This window comes from Hippoglossus stenolepis, chromosome 23 (assembly GCF_022539355.2).
Source record: "Hippoglossus stenolepis isolate QCI-W04-F060 chromosome 23, HSTE1.2, whole genome shotgun sequence".
NCBI classification, from domain to species: Eukaryota; Metazoa; Chordata; class Actinopteri; order Pleuronectiformes; family Pleuronectidae; genus Hippoglossus; species Hippoglossus stenolepis.
In genome coordinates, this window is record NC_061505.1 from 16,735,483 (window position 1) to 16,752,793 (window position 17,311).

At 41.7% G+C, this 17,311-nt stretch overlaps 1 protein-coding gene across 1 annotated transcript in view; it reads left to right on the forward strand.

The window, feature by feature from the left end:
- The first annotated feature begins 739 nt into the window (after positions 1–739).
- The window catches only part of acox3 (acyl-CoA oxidase 3, pristanoyl), a 48,604-nt gene continuing 32,032 nt past the window's right edge, over positions 740–17,311 (forward strand). Inside the window, exons 1-4 of the mRNA XM_035148726.1 lie at positions 740–879; positions 2,161–2,294; positions 9,475–9,572; positions 9,743–9,878. Of these exons, the coding sequence (XP_035004617.1) occupies positions 2,172–2,294; positions 9,475–9,572; positions 9,743–9,878 (357 nt within the window). The 5' untranslated portion in view covers positions 740–879; positions 2,161–2,171. The remainder of the gene's footprint in view (positions 880–2,160; positions 2,295–9,474; positions 9,573–9,742; positions 9,879–17,311) is intronic.

A 17,311-nucleotide genomic window follows, 5' to 3' on the forward strand; every position in this document is an offset into this window, starting at 1 on the left:
AGCCACTGGGAGGGGATGTATCTCCCCTCGATGACACCCCCTCTCATGACATCACAGTATATTATATACATAAACTGATCTTTGTACACAGGTTGGTGTACCTGAGGGGCACCATGATTCAGCTTTGCTTTTCAAGGACAAATAGTGACCTCCCTGTAATGACTCTGGACTCATGGGTCACAGTTAGAGTGGCAGTCTCCCGTCAAGTTTGTTTTTATAGATCCCAACGTTTTCACTGTGCATCATGGCGCACGAAATAGGGCCCTGTGTTTTTATTGACTTGTAATTGCAAACATTTCCACCACAGTTGACCACGAATACTTGTTCTCGTTACCATGACTAAATAACTTGTGGCCAAGACTTATCTTATTCCCATGCGTTATTATTCCATGGTTACATCATTTTGTTCCCCCAAATGTCACCAGAGCGACTCTGCACCATGTATCTCTTAAAAAATGCATAATATGCAAACCTACATATATGCAAACACAACTTCTTCTTTATTTACCGAAAGGATTCCCGTATTCATTTTGTGCTTTCAGAATAAAAGCACTCTAGAGCAATTTATAGTCTTAACTCCATAGCTGCTATACAGATTCATTAATTAGTCGTGTTCTGAAAATATATATCACTTACATAATTTGTCACTGTAGGAGCTAATCAGGGAGGCAGGTTTTAATTCATTTGACGTGTTAAGACCACAGGCTGTGGCGAAGACGTGACTCTTGTCATGAAGGACGTGAACCGGAAGTAATATCGTTGACATCAGAACAGAGGCGTGTCTCTGCTTCAAAGTTGTAAACAGAGCGGTACGCTGGTCAACTTGACAGCTGGAGAAGAAGAAACAAGCACTTTAACAGAACAAGGTTGACGTATAAGGTAAGACCTAACGGCCCAGGTCAGCTGCTAATGAAGTTATTAGCTTTTTCCTGACAAGTGAAAGGAGAACAAGCTTGTAAGCGCACTTTAGTAACGCCTCTTTTCTCACCGCACTGGACAGCAGCGTGGGTCAGGGTCAGGGTTATAGTGGGGATAGTGGGACAAGCTATAATGTAATAGTTCAATATGAATCGCCACCAGTGGATCAGAAACAGCTGTGTGGGTTGTAACTGACAGTGAGCCGATCGAAGCAGGAGGCGTCACACTGCAAGCCACGACCTTTGCTCTGTTATCGAGAGCAGTTGAAGCACAGAGGTTACGCAAATAGTATGTCTACCTGTTCAGTTTTGATAGATAAGGTCTTACAGCGTTTCATTTACTGTGCTGTAGAGTTTAATTATTTACGGCAAAGGGGCCCTAGTATTCCAGGGGCCAGAATATGAGCTACATTTAATTCCTGTAGTATCGAATTAAGGTCACTAATATTTTATGCTTGTAGTTCACCTATTGTGTGCATGCAAAACTACTTGTCAACAGAGAGTGTGTAGAGTTTTTTTGTTTCAGTCGAAGTATTGTGTAATTCAAATTTATGCAGGATTATTTTCAACAGAGTGAGAGACAGATAAACAAATTTCCTACCTTTGCATATGACACTGACGCTGATTGGCTCTGTAGTGTACAAAACCTTTTTTGAATGCATTTAGATATTAAATGTGTTTACACAAAACCCTTTCAGTAATGCAAAAACATATTTCCACAACTACACTTACCCGGAGATGTACAACATTATTTCACAATTTCAAAATATTGATGACCAATTTGATCCCATATTTAACCAGCTTTGATGCTGTTATACAGTGTTCTGATTGCCTAATGCCTATTCTTACAAGAAGATGCAACACAAGCTGCATTACGTTCAGAAAAGATGGGAATCTGGGAAGGGGGGTTGTGACACCTTGAACGAGTCCGGTTGCTATAACAAATCATGATACGTTGAGTGGAGATGATTTAAAAGGTACACAGACAGTCACCTAAATGCAAATATGTGTGCAGGCTAACCTCGCTTATGTCCTTAGCATCAACAAATTATATAAATATATATATAGTGTAAATAAAAAAATATATAAGGGCAGTAGTAGTGGTAGTAGTGTGGGTAAAACATTCTTTGGAGCCACAGGCAAAAGTCTGAACCAACTCTGGTTCAACTGCTGTTACAGTGAAATTAGATGTTCAAACAATTCATGATTTGTCATTTATATATCTGTATGCCCAACCCTTCAGTCTCAACATAGATGATGGAGCATGAAGTAGCTGACCTCCCTTGTGGCCCCCTGGACATCTACAGGAAAAAAGCCTCTTTCAATTGGAAGGACATGGTCCGTTTCATAGATGGAGAGGATATAATGACATTCAAGGTAACATCATTTCAAAGACTGTAATTATAGGTCATTGTAGTTTGTTGTGACTGTTATTCAATCAGGAGAAAATATTGCATTTGCATTTTCAGGTTGGATTAATGAACCTCTGGTGCTCTAGAATGTTGGCCAGCAGGACAGTGTCAAAATAAAACTGTCTCACCATTGCTTTTAAGAAAATAGTCTCACCTCAAGATCAATTTAGTAGCTGTTAATAATAACCATTGGTGATAATGGTTGAAGGTGATAATTGTGAGCGCACTTTCTTGTCCAAGGTGGGGCTTAGAGTTCATTCTTGAACTAGGATTAAAGGGATAGTTCATCCAAAAATGAAATTCACTAATTATCTACTCAACCCTATGCCGATCGAGGGATGGGTGAAATGTTTGAGTCCACAAAACACTTCTGGGGTCTCAGGGGTAAACTTTGTTAGAGCAGTATCCAATACAATTGAAGTCAATGGTGAGTCCTTCTTCAGATGTAATAAAACAACAGAAAAAACTTAACATGCCTCCATACTGCTACTGTGGTGTCACTTAAGTGTCCGCAAGCCCCGACATTAATATTCAACTCGAAACGACTTCATTTACATCATGTTTGACTTCTTCTTCTTCTCCTTCTTTGTTGTTTTACGGCAGTTGGCATCCAGAATGTTGCATTACTGCCACCTTCAGGTTCCATTCTCTCATTATGCTGTTATCTTATATCCGTTTGTCCAGTCCAGTCATAATAAAAAAATGTAAAATGCCTTTCCTCCCTTGTGCACAATCTGTACATTCTAAAATGCTCCTTACACTGCCCACAGCCCGTCCTATTCCGTTTAAATAATCCATCATTATTTGTCTCTCCTGTACGAATTTCCCACATGACATGAGTATGTGTTTTACTGCCACACAATCCAGTTGGGTGTTTCCCCATAATGTGTAGTGTGCCGTTCAAATTACTGTGCCCGATCCTTAGTCTGCTTATTGTTACTTGCTCCTTCCTTTTATTTCCCCTGCTTCTTAACCGATTTACTCTGCTCTGTACTGACTGTAGATGCCTTCCTTTTGTCTCCGTATCCCAGTTCTGCTGCCACTGTTGAATTACTTTTTCCACACTATGCCTCTGCCCTCTGACTTTGACAACTTAATGTTAACCTCAACAGCTTCTCTCTTAACTGCCTCCTTTGCTAATTGATCTGCTCTCTCATTCCCTAAAATGCCTAAATGAGCTGGCACACTCATGAACATTATATCCCTTCCCTGTTTCCCCATTCTTGTAACTGTAAATAATATTTCACAATAAATCTTGATGTTCTTTTGCTTCTCCTGTTTTGATACTTGTGATGGCTGATGCAGGCCACAGCACAGTCTCCCCAAACTCTTTATCAGACACCCCCCTACTTTTAGCTATTTCATTTCCTTTCCACCCAAAACTCTCTTTTTGCACTCTCTCCTTCTCCCAACACGTCAGCAGCACTGCTTTAGTAGGGTGAGCATCTCCATGTCCACTTAGGTTGATCCAGTAATGGGCAACCAGCTGTTCCCTCCTCAAGCACAACAGCATTTCTGCTGCCTCTACTTGAAGAGCACACACAGGTGAGGTTCTGACTGCTCCTAAACACAATCTAAGAGCCTGAGCTTGAGTATCTAGGCTTGCTAGCACTAATTTTGCTGCTGACCCGTACACTATACTCCCATAGTCTAATCGGGATCTTATTAGAGCTACGTAAATATATCTCAGCGACACAAAGTCAGCACCCCACTTCAGCCCAGCAAGGCATCTCATTATGCTTATTACTTTTTTACACTTATTGACCACCTGACTGATGTGTTCTCTCCAAGATCAAAATGTACACCCAAGAAACGAAATCTCTCAAACCTTTCTAATACACTTCCATACAGTTTCAAGTTACATTCTTTCAGTTTTTTCCTTGTAAAGAACATAACTTTAGTTTTTTCCTTGTAAAGAACATAACTTTTTTCCACTGAGAATCTAAACCCCCAATTTTCAACTTGATTGATTCCCTCTTGCATTTTCTGAGCTATATATTCAACATTTCTTCCCCTTTTTCACAGAGCTCCATCATCAGCAAACAATGACCTCCCCATATCAGCTGGGATATTCTCAAATATGTCATTAATTATTAATGAAAATATGGTTGGACTTACTACACTCCCCTGTGCTGGTTTGATAACTCTGCTCCAACCATCACCTGAATAGTTCATCCATTTAAGAAGTGCATAATCCAGTTGAACACTTTATTTTACAGTAGCAGCAATTTCCCAAGACTCCTTTCACTTAAATGTTTTAACATACAGTAACAGATTTTTCCAGGTGCAATCTATCCTGTCTTATCAAGTGCACTCTTCAGCTCATCCATAGTGAAATGGACATTTTCCAGCCCATCAAAATTAGTTTTTCTGCACAATGCTTGTCTATTTTCAGACTTTGTTCTCTCTCTGCCTCTTTTCCCTTCTTATGATAACTATGTACCTTAACAAAGATGTTTACCATCACTTCTGCCTTTTCTTTATTTGTAACTGCTATGATACTTCCATCTGTCAGAACAGGGTAACTCCACACCCTCCTGCCCCCTCCCATCTTCTTAATCATCCCCCACACTTCTCCTACCTTTGTTTTGCCTCCTATTGAGTCACAGTAATTCCTCCAATGTGTTCTTTTAGCCTGTCTTATTGTCCTTCTCAACTGCCTGAGCTTGCTTATACTGAATCAGGTGCTGAAAGTTGTGGGTTCTTATGACTAGTTTAAATGCTTTGTTCCTATTTTTCACTGCTTCTTTACAGTTATTATCCCACCACGTTACTATTTTCTTCTTTACCTTTCCTTTCCTTTTTGGAATAGCCCCTAAGGCCGCTGCTATAATGCCTTGCTTTATTTTGCTGTCAAGCTCTTCTATACTCATTTCCTCATTAAGCTGGCTTAGACGTCTCTCACTTTCTTTCAAAAAATGTTCCCAGTTTGCTTTTGCCAAGATCCACTTTCCACCAGTACTGTCTATGAGCTGTGAAGAAGCAATATTTATCTTGCATCAGACTGGATAATGATCATTCCCTATAGTTCCTTCTTGATACACTGTCCAATCACATCTTGCCGCAATGTTACTTGATATACCAGTGTGAGGTCCAGTACAGACTCTTGTATAGCTGCCATCATTTAAGCATACAAAATTTCTCTCATTTAGCAACTCTTCAATAACCTGACCATTAGCGTCTGTTCGATCACTCCCCAATGTTGCACTGTGCCCATTAAAATCACCACACCAAACAACTGTACTATTACTCTGCCTCTCTATCTCTTCCACTTTTCTCAACTCTAATTTTTATCAAGGATTATAATAATTTACAATTACCAGCTTTTTCTTTTCCACCCAAACTTTCAATACTACATATTCTTCCTCATTTCCCATACCTAGTACTCTGTAGGGAATACCTTGTTTCACAAAAGTGGCACATCCTCCTCTTGCCCACTTTGTTCTATCTATCCTCACTGCCACATATCCATATATTACAAAATCAAGGTTTTAACCAGGACTCTTGGACTCTTTTTTTTTCTTTCCTACCACCAATAAATTGCTTGAACTCCTGCCCATTTGCAATCAAACACCTTGCATTCCACTGAAGGATTAACAAAATTTATATTATCAGCCCACACATACTGTTTCTTGCCCGTATCCTGAGTTCATCTATCCCTTCTTCCCATTTTAGACCTTAGATGGTGTTCTGCAGCTTTCACAATAACCTGGATCCTTTCAGTTTTAGACTTGATCTAATATGTTGCATTTATTACTATAAAAGTCACCAATTTTTTTTTCTCAATCCATGCATTCTTTTTCCCTTGCTGTTCTTTTTCTGCACTCCCCCTCCATTTTCAGTGCTTCACATCCCCAATAAGCTACACTGTGATTTCCTCCACAATTACAGCACTTAAGTTTCACCCCCTCCCCACATTTCCCGTATTCATGTTCCCCACCAAATCTCGCACATCTCCTCTTTCCTTTAAACATCTTAGCTATATGCCCAAACTCTTTACAGTTGAAGCATCTCATTGGCTCTGGTACGAACGCCCTAATTTTATACTTCATTAATCCAAAGTATAACTCCTTTTGTAGCACCTTTGTTTCAAATTCAATCATTATAGTCTCCGTCTCTTTTTTCTCAGCTCCCCTTGTCATTCTCTTAGCATTTTTCACTGCCCTATTCCGCACCCTCAAGTTCTCCACAAGTTCTTCCATGCTTACTGTGAGAGGTAGTCCACTGATTACTCCCTTGCAGCCACTAGGCTTAAAACACGGTGTAAATGACATTGTTTCGAGTCGAACATGAATGTCGGGGCTTGCAGACACTTGGATGACACCACACAAGCAGTATGGAGGCATGTTGTGTTTTTTCTGTTGTTTTAGTATGTCTGAAGATAGGTCACTAATCAGCTACATTGTTTACCCCTGAAACTCCAAAAGTGTTTTGTGGACTCAAACACTTCACCCACCCCCCGATCGGCATAGGGGTGAATAGATAATGAGTGAATTTTCATTTCTTGGTGAACTATCCCTTTAAGCAGCTGAAAACACAGTCTGACCACAGGCTGCTAGTAGCTGCTCTACTGTCCCAGGTGCCTGTACAATGAAGTAAGTACAACATACCCAAGTTATCTTTTTGTTATCTGACTCCAATTAACCTTATATTAGAAGATGGTTTTCAAGGCGAAGGCTGAACCTCTCCTTAAGCCGTGCAGGATGAAGATCCATCCAGAAGCAGAACAGGAGGAGGTACAGGAAGCCCAGACAGTACAGGAATAGCTTTACTTTTCCCAAGATGGACAGCTGTCTCGGTGTGTTTGTGTGCACTTTTTCGTGTCGTTTTGTGTTTAAACTCAGTTTTCTGCTGTGATACCTGGAGCTCCTTCACCAGAACATCCGGAAAACATCAAGGCACATCTCCAGCAGATTTATTTCCATAATTTTTGTGTTCATCCGTAAATATTGGACATTCTGGTCAAAGGTGCACTCACCTTTGCCAACACAGTGAAACGCAGGAGGAGGGGGAGACCAGCTGGAGTGCTTGTTTGTCTCAGCAGACGCAGATATTGTTAACCTCTTCCAGGAATATATCTCTCCAACATACTTTCACTGAGCAACAAACTGGACGAACTTCAGCTCCTGGTGGCTAGAGACAGAGACTTTTGTTCATCTTCCGTCTTGTGTTTCACGGAGACGTGGCTGTGTGGATCAACACCGGACTCTGCAGCTGGAAGGCTGCTTAGGCCAACTGGATGAATATATAACAAGGTCATCGAGGCACACATTGCAATTAGGGACATCCCGCAGCAATGTGAACATAAGTCTTTGGAATGTGGCAGGAGCATTTTTCATTCCAAAGGCCATCACTGTATACTGTAGGAAGTGGTGAGGTGTAACAAAGGCTGAGATCTCTGATGCTCTCTGAGTTAGTGGAACCTGCCAGTATCCCTTCAGAAGATCTAGTTTACTCAAAAAAGCTGCAGATCCAATATTATCTATGCAGTCCTCAATGCATGGTACTGTGAAGGAATCTGATACTGTAACAGAATTGACCTTACGGAAATCTGTGCAGAAGCGAGGGCTTCCATCTGACTTGGGTGTTACTAGGCAGGGAGAGCTCCAGGAACTGCAACTAGGTTTAGCTAAACCATTATCCAGGAGATACTTTACTTCCTCTCTCATCACATTTCTCTTGGTCATATTGACACGGTAGGCATGTTGTTTGATTAGCTTTGCATTGTCAACATTAATGCCATGCTCCATTACTGTTGTGCGGGAAGGAACATCACCAAAGAGAGTTGGATGGGCCTGAGTCTCAATATCAGCCTTCTGTTCTTCAGAGAGGTGGGAAAGAAATGAAGACATGTCAGACAGTACCTTTGAGTTGAGCAGTCTGGCACTTTGTCGACTCGCATCATATGGTTCAAGACCATCCTCATCCATACCATCCGGAGCTGGAGCGAAGGACAGTGATGTGGAGACGGGTACAGGACTTTCATCGGGGTCAGCAGGCTTTTCGGGGGACTCGCAAGAGGGATCGTCTCTGGTATAATATGGTTTGAGCATATTAATGTGACACAGACGAGCTTTACACTTCCTGTCAGAGGTTTTGATCACATAGTCCAAATCATTTATCTTCCTTTCAATCAGATAAGGTCCAGAGAAACGAGCTGCTAGGACCTGGTCACCTGGTTTGAAAGTTCGGGGAACAGCCTTCTGGTCAAAGTGACTTTTCATTTTACTCTGAGAGCGCGAAAGAGCTTCTTTTGCCATGGACCGGACCTGGTACATGCGCTCGCGAAACTTTGACACATAATCCAAGACACCAGATTTGACAGAACAATTGGACATGAACTGGTCCTTCAGCACTTCTAAAGTGCCCCAAACGGAATGTTTCCTGCCTTCCCTGTGTGTGGATATAAGTCTCTGTGCTCCCCTTTGTCCTTGTCGGATCGTCGTCGTTATGTCCTGTCCTGATCTCCTGTGTTTTTGTATCCCGTGTCTCCTGAGCTCCCGTCCTCTGCATCTCTTGTAAGGTTCCCCCTTGTGCTCTGTGTTTTTCAGTTTTTACCTTTTGAGATTCCTGCGTTTGTTATTTTTTCTGTTAAAGACTTTTCATTAAAAACACTCTTTTGTTAAACTCTGCTTCTGGGTCCAACTGCTTCACAAATCCTGACACAGATAACATTGTCAGCAAACCCAAGTGGAGGCTGTTCTCGAGTGCTAAAGGCACCGGTTATGTTTCCATAACACAAATCCAGAATGTTATCTTTCCTTGTGGGACACTTCCTGTCTTGTGTGCACACCTCCTTGCTTCCCTCTCTTACATGGACGAATCAGCAATGTGGGAATAACTCACAAACTCACAATAGCCACACAAAACAGAACTTGACAGATGGGATGTCGACTCGAACACTAACAGCAAGACAAGAAAATTGTCTGACTGTGATATCGCAGCAGAGCATGAGTTGTAATCCAAAACCTCGGATTGCTTTCAGCTCTTGTGTGCAAGTTAACAATTTAACTTCCTACAGGGCCTCAAAGTTGAAACTGAAATTTTAAATTATTTCAGGGACCAATTTCGGCCTCAACATTTAACATGCAAATACTTTATATTTTATAACATTTTAACTTGTTTATACTCTTGTTTTTCTACAGCAACATGTATTCAAGACGCTGGAGAATGATCCTCTGTTTGCTCGTCAATCCGGTGAAGACATTGCTATGGAGAAAATGAGAGAGCTGACCTTTCTCAGGTATCAACATAAGATGCAGTTTCACTATTGTAGCTAGTGAATTTAGGGCATATTGTTTTTAATTTAATTACATGTGTTTTTACCACGAGAAACATAATCTGTTATATGCTGTGTTTGATGTTTATGTATTGTACATGTAGGAAAAAAATAAAGCTTGTGAAAATCTGCAGGGTGAAGCAGCTCTTCCGCTATGACTTCATAACAAAGGATGAGGCAATGGCCAATCCCTGGAAGACTGCTGTTCTCAGTGACTGTCTGGGCATGTATGACTGGTCCATGACCTCTAAGTACTCCCTCAACAAAGGGGTGAGTATGCATGGCTGTGATGGGAGGCATGCAATATGTAACACTGGACATGATGAAAATATCACATTTTCAAAGGCCATGTTGTGTTCGCTGCTTAACTGTTAGGTTTGACAGAGACAATTTACATAACTTTTTTACTAAACTCCAGTTAAGCTTTCTCGAACAGTTAGTCTTGAGATTCAAAATGGAGTCTTTGCATGAGTCCATTTTAAACTACTAATATAATAATAATATTATAGCATAATCATGCAAGTTCACCTTTTCAAAGAGCAATAAACTTAATTGTAAAGAACGTTCAATCAGACATGTAGGCGCTGTAAAAAAGTTAAAGAACGAGATTATTATTTTGTTGGCTATGATATAAGATGTAATGGGTTTGTATTTTGGGTGTATTATTTGGTTAATTTGTTATTTATTATTTTCTTGTGATCCTATTAATTTGAAAGGAAATGGTTCATAAGGATAGGGGCGGGAGTCATAGTTGATTTAAGCACCTGTTCACCTGTGTAGGAAGGAAAAAGGCAGAGTGGGGACGGTGTATTTTTTGTTGACCTGCTGTTTTCCGTTTGATCGATTTAATCAATGAGTTTGTGCATGGACAATCAAGTGGATATTCTTTTTTCTTTAATAATAGTTTAAACGCATTTTTACAGATTACAGTGATTTTTGGATCAGTGCGTCATTCAATTTATTAGGCCCTACCTCAGCCTCTCAGCGACGTTTGTTTTCACGAAGTCGCTACAATTTGTCAACAAAAAACAGGCATCAAAGAAGCATCAGACAGCGCAACGGATAAATCGGATCAATTGAACGAAAAGAGGAAGAGGATAACAGTAAGCAAACATTGGAGATAAAGCACAGAGGTAAGCACTGGCTTTCAAACAGCCTTCAGAGCCGGAGTTAAAGCAAACCACAGTAAGGTAAGCTTACGGATGGATGTGCACAAAAAAAGCCAAATATGGAAGGAATGCCGGCCGCATAGGACACTGAAAACTGCAGTGACCGACTGTATTTTTTGCAGCAGTACACCAAGGGTCACCCCAAGGAAATTGTGAGAAGCTGCCAGCACTTAAATCCAGAGAGGGGATATGTTAAAGCTAAAGCTTTATGGTTGGAGCATTTTGGAAATGAGCAGAAAGTTCCATCAGCATATATGGACAAAGCTCTTTCATGGTATCCTATTAAAAGAGAAGATGTAAAAGCTCTTCAGGACTACAGCCTTTTCCTCAGAAGTTGCTGTAACGCAATAGAAGAAGTCGAATATTTGCATGAGCTAGATCTGCCTGCCAATATGTTGACAGTCATAAGGAAATTGCCTTATAAACTCAGGGACAAATGGAGAAGTGTAGCCTGTGAGCTGCAGGAGAGGCGGCGTCACATTCAGTGACATCACAAATTTTCTGGAACACAAGTGAAATTGAGTGTGAAAGGAGGATGTGTATTTGTTGTGGAGGAGGACACATATTGGATGCATGTCCGGAGTTGGAGAAAAGACCTCACAATGAGAAGATAGGCTTCTTGAGGGAAAAGGGTGTTTGTTTTGGCTGTTTGTGTATTGGACACATCAGTAAAGAATACAGAAAACAGATTTCCTGTGCAAAATGTGGTCTCCAGCATCCCAAATATACTTCACATTCCTTCAAAAGAAAAGAGAAACAACTCTGACCAATCAGAAAGGAAATCAGATTTAACAGTGGACAGCACCCTAGTCTTGAGTGGTCTTACTAGTACTGTACAAGTTTAAGTCAAAGAAGGGCAGCAAGATCCTTACCACCTATGCCTTCTTGGACCAAGGAAGCACAGCAGTATTTTGTACAGAAGCTTTGATTCACAAGCTCGGCCTCACTGGGAAAAAGGCCCTATGCAATCAGGACAATGCTGGGCTGGACTGGGAATGGACCACTGAAAGGAGAAAGTGGAAATGCAATGGATTGCGTGTTGCCAGAATTGTCAGTGAACAGTTGTTGATTTGGATAAGCTTTGGCAGCAGCAGTTTAAGACAGATTTTCCTGAAAGCGTTATGGATGAGCAACCTGGAATGTCAAGAGAAGATAATAAGTTTATGGATCTGGTGACAAACTCAGCAAAGTTAATAAATGGGCATTATCAAATCCGACTGCTATTGAGAAACAAGGAACTCAATATACCAAATAACAGGACAGTTGTTGAGCAGCGTGCTTTGCACCTGAAGAGGAGGCGTTGGAAGGATCCATCATTGCATGCAGACTACAGTGCCTTCATGAATGACCTTTGTGTCAAAGGTTTTGCTGAAAGGGTGCCAGAGGAGGAATTGGAACGGACTGATGGCAAGGTCTGGTACATCCCGCACCACAGTGTTTACCATCCCATTAAAAGGAAGATCAGAGTTGTTTTTGACTGTGGGGCAAGCTTCCAAGGAACCTCTCTGAATGCTCAACTCTTACAGGGACCGGACCTGACCAGCTCATTGATTGAAGTGGTGACCAGATTCCGGAAAGAATCAGTGGTGCTCATGGCAGATGTTGACTCCATGATTCACCAGGTAAAAGTACCGGCTGAAAACACTGATTTGTTGAGATTTTTCTGATGGCCCGATGGGGATTTAAATCAAGAATTCACACACTTCAGGATGATGATGCATCTCTTTGGGGCAACTTCATCTCCCAGCTGCGCCAATTTTGCCCTGCGAAAATGTGCGGAAGACAATAAAGAACAGTTCAGCAAAAAGGCAGTGGATACAGTTTTACATTGCTTCTATGTGGATGATTGTCTTGTGTCAGTTGTGTCGGATGAGGAAGCTGTGTCCCTTTACTATGACCTTGGTTCCATCTGTACTAAAGGTGGCTTCCAGCTTAGGAAGTGGATAAGCAACAGGCGTGATGTTCTGGCTGGAATACCTGAAAATCACAGAGCAAATGTACTGGAAATACTGGATCTGGAGCAGGATCTGCTACTTGTGGAGAGAGTGCTCGGTGTCGAATGGTGCATTCAGTCTGATACCTTTTAAATTTAGAATGAAGATCAAGGACCGACCTTTGACCAGGAGAGGAATTCTCTCAACTGTTAGCTCCATTTTTGATCCCCTAGGAATCTTGAGTCCCATTGTATTGTCAGCTAAGAAAATCTTAAGGGATCTATGCAGGAGAACACTTGGTTGGGATGACATCATGCCCGAATCCATTGCTAAGGAGTGGATAAGGTGTCTGCAGGAACTCAGCCATTTGGAGGACTTTAAGGTCATGAGATGTCTGAATCCACTGGACTTTGGAGAAACAAACAGCACGGCTGCATCATTTCTGTGATGCAAGCAAGGATGGCTATGGAGTAGTGACTTAGCTGCTGTCATGTAATCCACACTCACAAGTACACAGTGCCTTTGTCATGGGAAAAGCTAGGGTGACTCCACTTAAGTCTGTGACCATCCCTCGAATGGAGCTCATTGCTGCCACAATTGCAAGTCGCATGGATGTTTTTACTAGGAGTTGCACATGAATCTTCAGGATTCTTTGTTTTGGACTGACAGTGCATCTGTTCTAAAGTATATCAAAAATGAGACCTCCAGGTTCAAAGTCTTTGTTGCCAACCGAGTCTCGGAAATTCTCAAGGCTTCACAGCCTTCCCAATGGAGGTATGTGGACACTGCAAGCAACCCAGCTGATATGGCATCAAGAGGGTTGAAAGTAGATGCATTTCTTAAGAATGCAACATGGGTGTCAGGTCCATCTTTTCTCCTACAAACTGAAAGTGAGTGGCCTGAGAATCCCGAGGATGTACCTCAACTTCTATCAGATGACCCTGAGGTCAAGATCGCTATTGTAGTGAATGCTGTACCGACTGAAGAAGTCGATGCTGTGACTCGCATTATCCTTCATTTCTCATCTTGGACCGGTCTGAAAAGATCAGTTGCATTGATCTTGAGGTTTAAGAGCTGGCTTTTGGCTCGCTGTCAGAAAAGGAGACAATTGAGCCCTTGCACAGTCCGACCTGGATGTGGAACAACAAAGATGGAGGACTGTTCCAAGTTTTCTGTCAGTGGAGGAGCTTGTAAAGCTGAACTGGAGATCAACGGTTTCTGCCAAAAGGAAGAGGTTTCCAGAGGAATTCTCCAGGCAGCGAGGTGGCAAAAGTGTGAAAGGCTGCAGCCACATTTATAGACTCTGTCCACTTTTGCAAGACAGCGTCCTAAGAGTTGGTGGTCGACTGAGCAGATCATCTATGCCTGCGGAGGCTAAACATCCTATAATACTGGCTAAGTATTTCCATATCTCCGACATACTTCTGAGGCATATCCATCAAGAAGTGGGACATGGTGGACGTAACCATGTGTTGTCAAAACTGCGTGAGAGATACTGATCACTGGTGCTAGTACAGCCATTAGGAGAGTTCTGTCTAAGTGCGTCATCTGTCGAAAGTTAAATGCTCAGCCATTGTCTCAACAGATGGCAGACTTACCTTCTGATAGAGTAATTCCAGATGAACCGCCGTTTACTCGAGTCGAAGTAGACTATTGCGGACCTTTCGAAGTGAAGAGCAGAAGAAGTGTAGTGAAGAGGTACAGTGTCATTTTTACCTGCCTGGCCATAAGAGCAATCCACATTGAAGTGGCACCTTCACTAGAGACGGACTTGACACTCAGACGCTTTATTGCAAGACGTGGTCAAGTTCTGGAAATGCATTGTAAAAATGGGACAAACTTCATAGGAGCGGAGTGTGAGTTAAGAACAGACATTGAGTAGTGGAACCAGTCACAGATAAACAATGTGCTTATCCAGAGAGGAATTAAATGGACTTTTAACCCTCCAACAGGCTCACATCATGGAGGACCTTGGTTAATAAGATCGGTCAGAAAAGTCCTCAACTCCACCTTGAATGTGCAAAATCTGGATGAAGAGGGCCTACACACAGTTCTTTGTGAAGTGGAATCCATCATCAACAGTCGGCCAATTACCAAAGCATCCACGGATCCTAACGACCTGGAAGCATTGACACCGAACCACCTGTTGCTGTTGAAAACTTTACCGTCTTTACCACCAGGAGACTTTCAAAAGGCAGACATGTATGCTCGCAGACAATGGAAGCAGGTGCAATACATGTCAGACTTGTTTTGGAAAAGATGGGTTAAAGAATACTTACCTCAGCTGCAGGAACGACAGAGATGGTTGGGAGTGAGGCGCAATATCATCCCTGGAGATATTGTGCTTATCGTGGACAACTCAGCACCTTGAAATTCCTGAGTTATGGGAAAAGTTCTACAAACCTTTGCAGAAAGAAGAGGATTTCTGCGTCAGCTGCGGATCAAAACAAAGAGCAGCTGCTTGGACCGGCCAATAACGAAGATCTGCTTGCTACAGGAGGCTGAAGCCAGATGAGGAAGTGCCAGCTGAACGTCATGACGCTTTGAGCTCAACTTTGACTCTGTTTTGACTGACAGACGTGACATAAAAGGATTCCTTGACATTTACTGACTTGTGACTCAAGAAGAAAAGAAGAAAGAAGACGATTGGAGGGGTGGACTTTGACTATCAAGCTTTAATTGTCTCATTTCTCCTATCAATATGAATGTGGGTAATTATTATGTGTGATAATCTAATAATTAGGGGCTGTTGTGTAGGAGCCGTAAATAAAGAAAGATGTTATTATTTTGTTGGTTATGATATAAGATGCAATGGGTCTGTATTTTGGGTGTATTATTCAGTTAATTTGTTATTTATTGTTTACTTGTGATCCTATTAATTTGACAGGAAATACGTCATAAGGATAGGGGATCGAATATGTCCATTTTTGCCTTTAGCTGGAGGTAGCTAACTATTTCTCAGGCACACACCATTTAATTTAATAATTATTGTCACATTGTCCACCCTTTTCCCTTACAGTTTCCGCGGCCCCACTTTGAAAAGCAATGGGGTAGGGTATCTTATCAGCCACACTTACATACTTGGAGGTCTGTAATCAGCCTTATTAAAATAATGGGATTAAACATCGGAGAATGCATCAAACTCAGCATATTTGAACAGATCCAGTCATTATCTGCATGTTTCTCTTTGCTCATAAGGAACTCAGAGGTGCATGGTTTTAGTCAAGTCGGCTTTGTTCGTCTCGCCCCCTCTAAACCACGTCAGTGTGATTGTCATAAGTTATTCTCCTTAGCAGTTCATTTAGCTCTTTTTTATTCTATTTGTGTGCACTTTGAAGAGTGTTTCTTGTGTGTGGAACATTTAAGTAACCAGAACAAATTCCTCCTCTCGAGACCACTCATAAGGAGGAGGATGAAGAACCACTCGTTTCCCTCTACATCACCTCTTCACAGGGGTCTGGGGGGTAGGGCTTGCATGTATCTTTAAGCATGGATCCATTCTGCTTTACCCTAGACCTTCAGGGCTGTTCTGGTTGTTAATAGCACCTGGAACAGGCCTATTCACCTATATGAGATAGACACTTTTCCAGATTTGATTAGTACATAACCTCCTACATTAACGGATGAATGAGTTCATTTGAAGGTTTTGGCAGACTGCTTGATACCTGTAAATGAAACAAGGTGTTATGATCTGTTTTTAGCGGACCCAAAGTGCAGAACACGAACACAGCAGGAAGATGGTAGTAAAAAAGGTTTTTTGTTCAAAGCTGGAGCTGGGGTGGTGGTGGCGGCAGACGGTGGGGATCCAAAGGTCCTGGCAGGGTAAGGCCGGAGCAGACTAAGTTGAACAAATGAAAGGGGCGCAGCTGGTTCTGTGGCAAAAGGGAGCACAGGCAAAATAAGTATCACAAAACAAGAGAGATGTAGTCACAAAAGCCGAGATAAGTTAACACACTGGTGAACGGACGATCTGGCGACCACAGGGGAGATGAGCTGAGGTCTGAGGTCTGCGCAGGTATTCCACAGGAGGCCCCTCCCAGCTCCAGGTAGAGCCACACAGGGAAGGAGAAACACTGAGCACAAGAAGGAGGTGGAAAACCTGGTCCTAACACAAGGTCTGGTTTAGTTTAGTTAGTTTTATTAACATACTCTGACATATACCCATCAGTCCAAAGCAGAGTAGTTTTTTATGGGGTATCAAAGGTGGGCTTGCACTATGTGTGCTTTGAATGGAATAAAGCACAATAGGCAATGTATCACATAAAACTAGTGATCATCATCGTTTTGGTCATTGTTTCTTTTATTGTGGATTTAATTCTCTCACCCTGATCTGAGCTATTTATAGCTAAAGGCATCCACTTAAGGGCACTTAGCAACATTTTGTATTTCTCATCCTGTTTCCTAGTTGGGAAAGCTTCAACCTTCTTAAAAACAACTGGTTTACAATAACTTAATATTAATATTAAATAATAACTTTAATTTACATTAAAGCTACCTCGGGGCATAACCCTTCAAAGGACTCCAAGTTATTGATTAAGTCTCATGAAAGTTCTAACTACAAATTTGGAACTACAAAATTTCCACGTCAGTAGTTAGCAGA